Source organism: Gigantopelta aegis, chromosome 3, assembly GCF_016097555.1.
Source record: "Gigantopelta aegis isolate Gae_Host chromosome 3, Gae_host_genome, whole genome shotgun sequence".
Taxonomy (NCBI): domain Eukaryota; kingdom Metazoa; phylum Mollusca; class Gastropoda; order Neomphalida; family Peltospiridae; genus Gigantopelta; species Gigantopelta aegis.
Window position 1 is genome coordinate 302,526 of NC_054701.1, and position 9,688 is coordinate 312,213.

The window sequence follows — 9,688 nt, forward strand, 5'->3', positions numbered from 1 at the left end:
CGATATCGATCGACTTCGGAGCCGCGTGAAGCACGGATCGAAATTGAGGGACAAAGGAGGACAGAAAAAGATGACGGCGCACCAAGGTTTCGGGAAGAACAACGAGATGACGGGCAAAGCATGAGAGAGGAAGAACGGATCGAGGTGGATCGAAGAGCCCGGGGCGGGGAAACTTCCATCCAGTTTGAAACTGGCACCGGCCGACATGGGACAACGGGTGAGTCTGTTTTTTTGCCCCATGTTGAGGTTCCTGCGATCGAGGTTGTCCCCCATGTAAGTGTATTTGACGGGATCGGGATACACATTCCCCAAAAATTAAGGGAAAAAATTTGGGAAGGGCAATATGTAGATTTGTGCTTGTTTAACAAGTCCACTCAGGAAATGGAAGCCAGTCAAGGGGGTGTAGGCGAGCTTGTTTTTTGAGGGGGGGAAGCTGGTCATAAAGAACCAGGCTAAAACCGGGTCATTTACGTCCATAATTGCATGGATATCGGCATTCATGATTTTCATGAGTGTGCTGTTGGAACGGAGCTCCCAGGAGGCTCAACAGTTGTTGAAATACATGAGGGACGTAATGATGTTGGCTAATAGAAGTTCGTCTTGGCCGTGGTACGACGAACAATTTCGGATAAAAAAGGCTAGACACCCAGAAAATTCATGGGGGGTTATTGATAACGAGCTGTGGCTTCTATGCATGTCAGGTGTCGGGGGTGTTAGGCAAATGGGAGTGGGCCAGGCAAGCACCAGCGGGCAGTCCAACCAGCCCTTTCGGGCAACCCAAGGGACTAGCCCCGTCGGGAGTGGGGTCAAAACATGCTGGGGGTTCAACAAAGGAAAATGTTCCTTTGCCAGGTGCAAGTTCATGCACTTATGCGGAAAATGTGGTGGACGCCACCCAGCTATGCAGTGTAAGCTGTAAGGACCTTTACACATTAGGAAAATCCCCGATTCACACAAATAATTTGGCTCAGCAGTTACAAGATTATCCAGATAAGATAGCAGCACAGGAATTGATAGAAGGCTTTACAGAGGGTTTTACATTAAAATATCAGGGGCCAAGGGAGGCAACAGAGGCAAATAATTTAAAAAGTGTAACGCAGGCCCCTGACATACTTAGGGTAAAAATTGAAAAAGAGATTTCATTAGGTAGGGTGGCAGGACCATTTCCAGAGCGTCCAATAAAAACTTTGAGAATTTCACCTCTGGGGTTAGTTCCAAAAAATGATGGAGATTTTAGAGTTATCCACCACCTGTCATATCCCAATGCAGCATCAGTACGACTACATCGACCCTAAATTTTGTTCTGTGCATTATGCAAACATCGATGAGGCAGTGCAAAAAATTCAGATGCTAGGAAAGGGAGCCTTGCTAGGAAAATCTGATATAAAATCTGCATTTCGGCTACTACCAGTAAGTCCAGGAGATTTTGAGCTTCTCGGTTTTAAAATAGACGGCAGATATTACTTTGACAAATGTCTGCCTATGGGGGCGTCAATCAGCTGCGCAATATTTGAGAAATGTTCTACCTTTATTCAGTGGGAGGTTGAAAAGCAGTGTGTGCACAAGTCGCCAGTGGTTTTACATTACCTAGATGATTTTCTTTTTGCGGGCAGGAGGGGATCAAATGAATGTCACATGGTAATGAAAAGTTTTCAGAATGCATGTTCCAGGTTAGGTGTTCCAATCGCGGTAGAGAAAACTGAAGGCCCCAGTACACTCTTGGTTTTTCTGGGCATCGAAATAGACACACAAAATATGGTCTTACGACTACCAGAGAGAAAACTATGGGATTTGACACAACTCATAACTGCTATTTTACAGAAAAAGAAAATCACATTAAAAACATTACAGTCATTAATTGGGTCATTGAACTTTGCATGCCAAGTGGTAAAACCAGGTCGGGCTTTTATTAGGCGCATGATTGATGCAACAAGAGGGGTTACAAAACCACACCACAATATCCGGGTTACTCAAGGTATCAAGGCTGACTTGGACCTATGGTTAGGCTTCTTGAAATACTACAATGGGGTCACTGTCATGCCTGATTTGTTCTGGACAAGTAGTGACTCGCTGGAATTTTTCACTGATAGTGCGGGAGGGAGAGAAAAGGGATTTGGTGTTTACTTCCGGGGTCATTGGGCATATGGATCTTGGCCTACGGAATGGTGGAAAATGGGGCTGCTTCGAAACATAACATTTTTGGAACTGTTCCCAGTGGTTGTAGCAGTAACAATTTGGGGCAACAGGCTGCAGAACAAAAAGTTGCTATTTCACATTGACAATGAGGCAGTAGTAGTTGTGATCAATAAGAAAACGTTTAAATGTGCCATGGTAATGACATTATTAAGGAAATTGGTCCTGATAACTTTGCGAAAGAACATTTTGTTAATAGCCGTACACATTGCGGGAAAAAAGAATGTAATAGCAGATGCTATTTCTCGTTGTCAGTGGGACAAGTTCCGGAAGCTGACACCAGAAGCCGACTGGATTCCCGCCAAGATACCTCCACAGGTTTGGCAACTTTGACAGCAGAGGCAAATAGGCTTTTAAAAAATTCTATGGCAAGCCAGACATGGAACACCTACAAAACTGCAGAGAAGCGGCTAGAAAAGTTTCGACTGCAATTTAATTTGTCTCCATTATGGCCAGTACCTTCGAACCTACATTAGCGGATTAAGTAACTGGCATAGATTAAATGGGTATGGGGACCCGACAAAGCACTTTGTAATTTCAAAGCTCCTGGAGGGATTTAGTAGGGGGAATACTAGACTGGATGTACGAAGCCCCATCACTTTGCCAGTCTTAGAGAAGATCGTGGCAGCATTATCACATATTTGTTCGTCTCAGTTCGAGACTGAGCTCTTTGCAACAGCTTTTAAGTTGGCCTTTTTCGCATTCCTACGTGTGGGGGAAATAACATCTGCTACACGAGGTGACAATTCAAACAGGGCTGTTGGGGTACATGATGTTAGTTTAATTTTCAGACTGGGGGAACATCTGCCATATCGGGTAAAGCTTCTCATAAGAAAATCTAAGAATGACCAAAGGGGTAACGGCTATTTACTGTATCTGGAAAGATTCAAAAATGAGAACATCTGTCCAGTTCTGGGGGTATACAAATATTTGCAGTCAAGAAATAAGACCGGTTCTCCCCAGCTGCTGACCCATTACAATGAGGTATCTGTAACCAGATACCAGTTTAACTCCATTCTCAAACGGACATTACAGTTTATAAATAGCAACGGCCAATGTTACAAATCACATAGTTTTAGAATAGGAGCGGCAACGGAGGCGGCGGCAAGGGGTGTACCCGAGGAAACCATCAAGCTGTGGGGCCGTTGGCGTTCAGGGGCTTACAAAAGGTATATTCGGTTTTCCCCATAAGTAATTTATCAATGTAAATTTATTGATTGTAGGTAGGCATGAAGTGTGGATTATAGGATCGTCAATTGTACATTGGGCGGGAATCCAGGCGCAAACCAGACCAGGTGGAGGTAACCTAGGGTTACAACAGGCGGGTATATGCGTAAAATGGTATGGGAATAGGGGAATGCGGTGGTCGCAGTTGGATCAGTTTATCTTGGGCAAGTTGCAACATCAAATCCCACCTAATTCCATGATCTTGCAACTGGGGTCCAATGATATGGTTACGGTAAAAAACAGTGTCCTTATCCAGGAGATTACTTGTTCAGTTTTGCGACTGAGGTCACTACTTCCCTCTGTAAGGATCATTTGGTCGAATATGTTGCCGCGCCTCTACTGGCATGGAGCGGAACATCCAAAGCAGGTGGACAAAGCTCGGAAAAGGGTAAACGAGACTGCCCGAGGGATCCGCTCCACCTTCGGGGCCGAAGGGGAGTTTTTCAGCCCACCTACGATTGCCGAGGGGGCAGGTTAATTAGATACGCTCGACCTTTGGGGCCGAAGGCGAGTTTAGCCCACCTACGTTTGCCGAGGGGGCAGGTTAATTAGGGGGGGCAGTTAACAGATTGGGAACCTTGGCTCGCTGACTTGCCACATACTCTCTAGTGAGGGCAGTCAGTATGTCCCCAGGGGGTTCTGTTATAGGTAATAGCTGCGGCCAGGGTTTATCCAAAACATTAAGAGGTTTTGGGGGGGGGTGGGGTGGGGGGGTGTTTTCACCTGTACATAAAGTAAATATGAGGGCAAGTAATATGTAGTAGGTAACATGTATATAAAATTGAAGTCTGTAATAAATATGTAATATGATTCCTTCGTGTTGTGTATTTTATCTCGACATTAATTACTTTTATACAATGATAGACACATTTGTTATAACAAAAGCAAAAATAATAAAACAATTTAATAAAAATCACCATAAACTCTCGGTAGATTTAGTTGTCAATATATTTTGCATTTTAATACAATTTTTTTTTTTTTTTAAAGATTAAAATAATAATAATAATAAAAATTTAAAAGTTGGCAGGTACACTGTTAATATATTAATAGTTACAAATATTTGCCTAAATAAATTGTTATCATTAAAATGATGCATTAAAATGATGCAGAAAAAAAGTAAGTTCAATTGAATATGTATTGTGAGTTATAAATTTTCCAGTTATTTTATCAGATTTCAGGATAGCGATATAGTCAATTCTTTGGCAATATTGGATGTGTCTTCACTGGATGAGGATGTTTCTGCATTGTATGGAGAAATGGAGATGGAAGCTCTTGCTGTTCACTTCAACATGCTTGGAATAGAACCTTCTAATGGAGAGGACAAATTTTCTTTCATTGATGTCATCCAGCACATTTGATAAGACTCTCCCAGGGATTGGAAAAGTGATTTTGGGTCCTGATAAAAGTGAACTACGTACAGGCAATGTATCCACTGCTAGCCAAGCTGGTGTCTGTAGCACTAACTCTGCCTTTGAGCAGTGCTGAATGTGAAATAGTGTTTTCTCAGTTGAAATGATGAAAACAGACAGAAGGAGCAAACTAAATGTTCCAACTGTAAGCAAGTTACTTAAAATGAAACTTATCTGGAAATTCATTCACGTTGAAACACTGCTGAATAAGACAACAGAGAAGTTCCTAAGTGTAAAAAACAGAAGATGTTGCAATCTTTGAAATAAACAGATCAGTTGTGTGTCCCTATTCATGTTGCATGGTGCTAAGTTGTATATAAATACCTCAGAATTTTGTTAATTTTGTTTTGTGTATGTAACAACCCAAAGATGATAACTATGAAACTGACCAGTGTATGTCCAGCAGTGCATCCATACAACTGTTGAATTACTTATCAACCCTATATTATTAATTAGCATTAAATCCATAATTTGAATATTTTGTTAGGTGTTTGGGTCGGTTTTTTCTTCGGTTATGGTATATAAATTACTGCCTTCATAAACAATTATTCCCGCAGAAAGTGCCCTAATAATAAGTGAGCACCCTGCCCTCCTCAAATCCTAGCTAGAACACTGCTAAGTAATGCTTGTTTTTGTGATTGGTATAAACGTGAAAGATGTTTGCATTTCGAAGAAACCAATCAAACTCACGATAAACAAAATACGACAGGTCGTCAGTGAGACTTTTGAAAGTGGGATATTAACATTTGACTACAATCAAAATATGTGTTCAAACCAGAACGCATATAAAACAACAAGTAGAATAAATAACATTATTTTATTGATTAAAATCATATGAAACAGGGCTCTGAATTTATGATGCAATGCAGGTATGAACACATACATATAATAATCTGATTTATCTTGCTACTTACACCCGTTACAACAGGTGTGGTTCATTGTTTATTAAGCCTTCAAAAAGGCGCAATTATTTCATAACACATTCTTTGGTGTTCTAATTACTGGGGTACTGCCGTCATTGTCTAAAAGATGACAACTGGCAGACAGTAGAGGTAAGATCGCATGCCAGTGTAGACAGTAGAGGTAAGATCGCATGCCAGTGCGTACAGTAGAGGTAAGATCACATGCCGGTGTAGACAGTAGAGGTAAGATCACATGCCGGTGTAGACAGTAGAGGTAAGATCACATGCCGGTGCAGACAGTAGAGGTAAGATCACATGCCGGTGTAGACAGTAGAGGTAAGATCACATGCAAGTGCAGACAGTAGAGGTAAGATCGCATGCCAGTGCAGACAGTAGAGGTAAGATCGCATGCCAGTGCAGACAGTAGAGGTAAGATCAGTGGTGGTTTAATGTGACAAGCAATTCTACATACTTATTAAAAAACGTTTGATTATATACCAGTCTCGAAGAAATTAATTTTGATTCTTATACCAGGTCACTAGGAAACTAACTTTTGACATGTGATATCAGGTTAGTAGGGAATGCAATCTGTGCAGGACAGTAAGTTGGCAAGGAATTTTTAAAACATCTATTTTCAGAATAATTGTTGAACTTTTAATAGATATAACTTTTACACTTTTCGTAACATAAGATTTTTTTTTTTTTTTAATTCTCCCTTTTCCGCCCACATTCAGAATGATCAGCATCTTGAATTAAACATTTAAATTTTTTAAAATCCCAAGTAACTTCCAGTTTACATTTGAACAGCATCTGACATCACATGCATGACCACCGACAGGCAGTGACATAGATATCAGCAAGGTAGAAATGCTCAAAGCAAGATAGCGACATAGATCTGCATCAAGTCAAAACAAAATTTTAAAAATATAACTTGAATAAGTTTGTTTTGTTTAACATCACAACTAGAAAACATTGATTTATTAATCATCAGCTATTGGATGTCAAACATTTGGTAATTTAGACATATACAAATGTAGTCTTAGAGAGAAAACCTGCTACATTTTTCCTTTAGTAGCAAGGGATGTTTTACATGCACCATCACACAGACAGGATAGCACATACCACCACCTTTGATAAACCAGTCTGGGTGTACTGGCTGGAACACGAAATAGCCCTAAGGGCCCATCGACGGGGATCAATCATGGACCAACCGCGCGTCAAACGAGGGTTTTACCACTGAGCTATGTCCCACCCCTATAGCTTCAAAGGAGTAGCACAGTTCCAGGGTTGTACTGCTAAACTTTCACTTCACACCCATGGCCAACCGCGCGTCAAACGAGGGTTTTACCACTGAGCTATGTCCCACCCCTATAGCTTCAAAGGAGTAGCACAGTTCCAGGGTTGTACTGCTAAACTTTCACTTCACACCCATGGCCAACCGCGCGTCACATGAGGGTTTTACCACTGAGCTATGTCCCACCCCTATAGCTTCAAAGGAGTAGCACAGTTCCAGGGTTGTACTGCTAAACTTTCACTTCACACCCATGGCCAACCGCGCGTCAAACGAGGGTTTTACCACTGAGCTATGTCCCACCCCTATAGCTTCAAAGGAGTAGCACAGTTCCAGGGTTGTACTGCTAAACTTTCACTTCACACCCATGGCCAACCGCGCGTCAAACGAGGGTTTTACCACTGAGCTATGTCCCACCCCTATAGCTTCAAAGGAGTAGCACAGTTCCAGGGTTGTACTGCTAAACTTTCACTTCACACCCATGGCCAACCGCGCGTCACATGAGGGTTTTACCACTGAGCTATGTCCCACCCCTATAGCTTCAAAGGAGTAGCACAGTTCCAGGGTTGTACTGCTAAACTTTCACTTCACACCCATGGCCAACCGCGCGTCAAACGAGGGTTTTACCACTGAGCTATGTCCCACCCCTATAGCTTCAAAGGAGTAGCACAGTTCCAGGGTTGTACTGCTAAACTTTCACTTCACACCCATGGCCAACCGCGCGTCACATGAGGGTTTTACCACTGAGCTATGTCCCACCCCTATAGCTTCAAAGGAGTAGCACAGTTCCAGGGTTGTACTGCTAAACTTTCACTTCACACCCATGGCCAACCGCGCGTCAAACGAGGGTTTTACCACTGAGCTATGTCCCACCCCTATAGCTTCAAAGGAGTAGCACAGTTCCAGGGTTGTACTGCTAAACTTTCACTTCACACCCATGGCCAACCGCGCGTCAAACGAGGGTTTTACCACTGAGCTATGTCCCACCCCTATAGCTTCAAAGGAGTAGCACAGTTCCAGGGTTGTACTGCTAAACTTTCACTTCACACCCATGGCCAACCGCGCGTCAAACGAGGGTTTTACCACTGAGCTATGTCCCACCCCTATAGCTTCAAAGGAGTAGCACAGTTCCAGGGTTGTACTGCTAAACTTTCACTTCACACCCATGGCCAACCGCGCATCACATGAGGGTTTTACCACTGAGCTATGTCCCACCCCTATAGCTTCAAAGGAGTAGCACAGTTCCAGGGTTGTACTGCTAAACTTTCACTTCACACCCATGGCCAACCGCGCGTCAAACGAGGGTTTTACCACTGAGCTATGTCCCACCCCTATAGCTTCAAAGGAGTAGCACAGTTCCAGGGTTGTACTGCTAAACTTTCACTTCACACCCATGGCCAACCGCGCGTCAAACGAGGGTTTTACCACTGAGCTATGTCCCACCCCTATAGCTTCAAAGGAGTAGCACAGTTCCAGGGTTGTACTGCTAAACTTTCACTTCACACCCATGGCCAACCGCGCGTCAAACGAGGGTTTTACCACTGAGCTATGTCCCACCCCTATAGCTTCAAAGGAGTAGCACAGTTCCAGGGTTGTACTGCTAAACTTTCACTTCACACCCATGGCCAACCGCGCGTCAAACGAGGGTTTTACCACTGAGCTATGTCCCACCCCTATAGCTTCAAAGGAGTAGCACAGTTCCAGGGTTGTACTGCTAAACTTTCACTTCACACCCATGGCCAACCGCGCGTCACATGAGGGTTTTACCACTGAGCTATGTCCCACCCCTATAGCTTCAAAGGAGTAGCACAGTTCCAGGGTTGTACTGCTAAACTTTCACTTCACACCCATGGCCAACCGCGCGTCAAACGAGGGTTTTACCACTGAGCTATGTCCCACCCCTATAGCTTCAAAGGAGTAGCACAGTTCCAGGGTTGTACTGCTAAACTTTCACTTCACACCCATGGCCAACCGCGCGTCAAACGAGGGTTTTACCATTGAGCTATGTCCCACCCCTATAGCTTCAAAGGAGTAGCACAGTTCCAGGGTTGTCCTGCTAAACTTTCACTTCACACCCATGGCCAACCGCGCGTCACATGAGGGTTTTACCACTGAGCTATGTCCCACCCCTATAGCTTCAAAGGAGTAGCACAGTTCCAGGGTTGTACTGCTAAACTTTCACTTCACACCCATGGCCAACCGCGCGTCAAACGAGGGTTTTACCACTGAGCTATGTCCCACCCCTATAGCTTCAAAGGAGTAGCACAGTTCCAGGGTTGTACTGCTAAACTTTCACTTCACACCCATGGCCAACCGCGCGTCACATGAGGGTTTACCACTGAGCTATGTCCCACCCCTATAGCTTCAAAGGAGTAGCACAGTTCCAGGGTTGTACTGCTAAACTTTCACTTCACACCCATGGCCAACCGCGCGTCAAACGAGGGTTTTACCACTGAGCTATGTCCCACCCCTATAGCTTCAAAGGAGTAGCACAGTTCCAGGGTTGTACTGCTAAACTTTCACTTCACACCCATGGCCAACCGCGCGTCACATGAGGGTTTTACCACTGAGCTATGTCCCACCCCTATAGCTTCAAAGGAGTAGCACAGTTCCAGGGTTGTACTGCTAAACTTTCACTTCACACCCATGGCCAACCGCGCGTCAAA

General features: G+C 43.8%; 1 protein-coding gene across 1 annotated transcript; it reads left to right on the plus strand.

Annotated features, from left to right (window-relative positions):
- The first annotated feature begins 1,542 nt into the window (after window positions 1–1,542).
- Window positions 1,543–3,808, plus strand: LOC121367333. The gene is made up of 2 exons (XM_041491436.1): window positions 1,543–2,511; window positions 3,417–3,808. The coding sequence occupies exons 1-2, from the start codon at window positions 1,636–1,638 to the stop codon at window positions 3,438–3,440; spliced, it is 900 nt and encodes a 299-aa protein (XP_041347370.1). The 5' UTR covers window positions 1,543–1,635; the 3' UTR covers window positions 3,441–3,808.
- Window positions 3,809–9,688: the final 5,880 nt, after the last annotated feature.

Coding starts and splice junctions, on each gene's coding strand:
- LOC121367333 (XM_041491436.1), top strand. CDS start 1,636: ATGGTAATGAAAAGTTTTCAGAATGCATGTTCCAGGTTAGGTGTTCCA. Junction 2,512..3,416: donor CCGCCAAGATACCTCCACAG/GTTTGGCAACTT, acceptor TATTGATTGTAG/GTAGGCATGAAGTGTGGATT.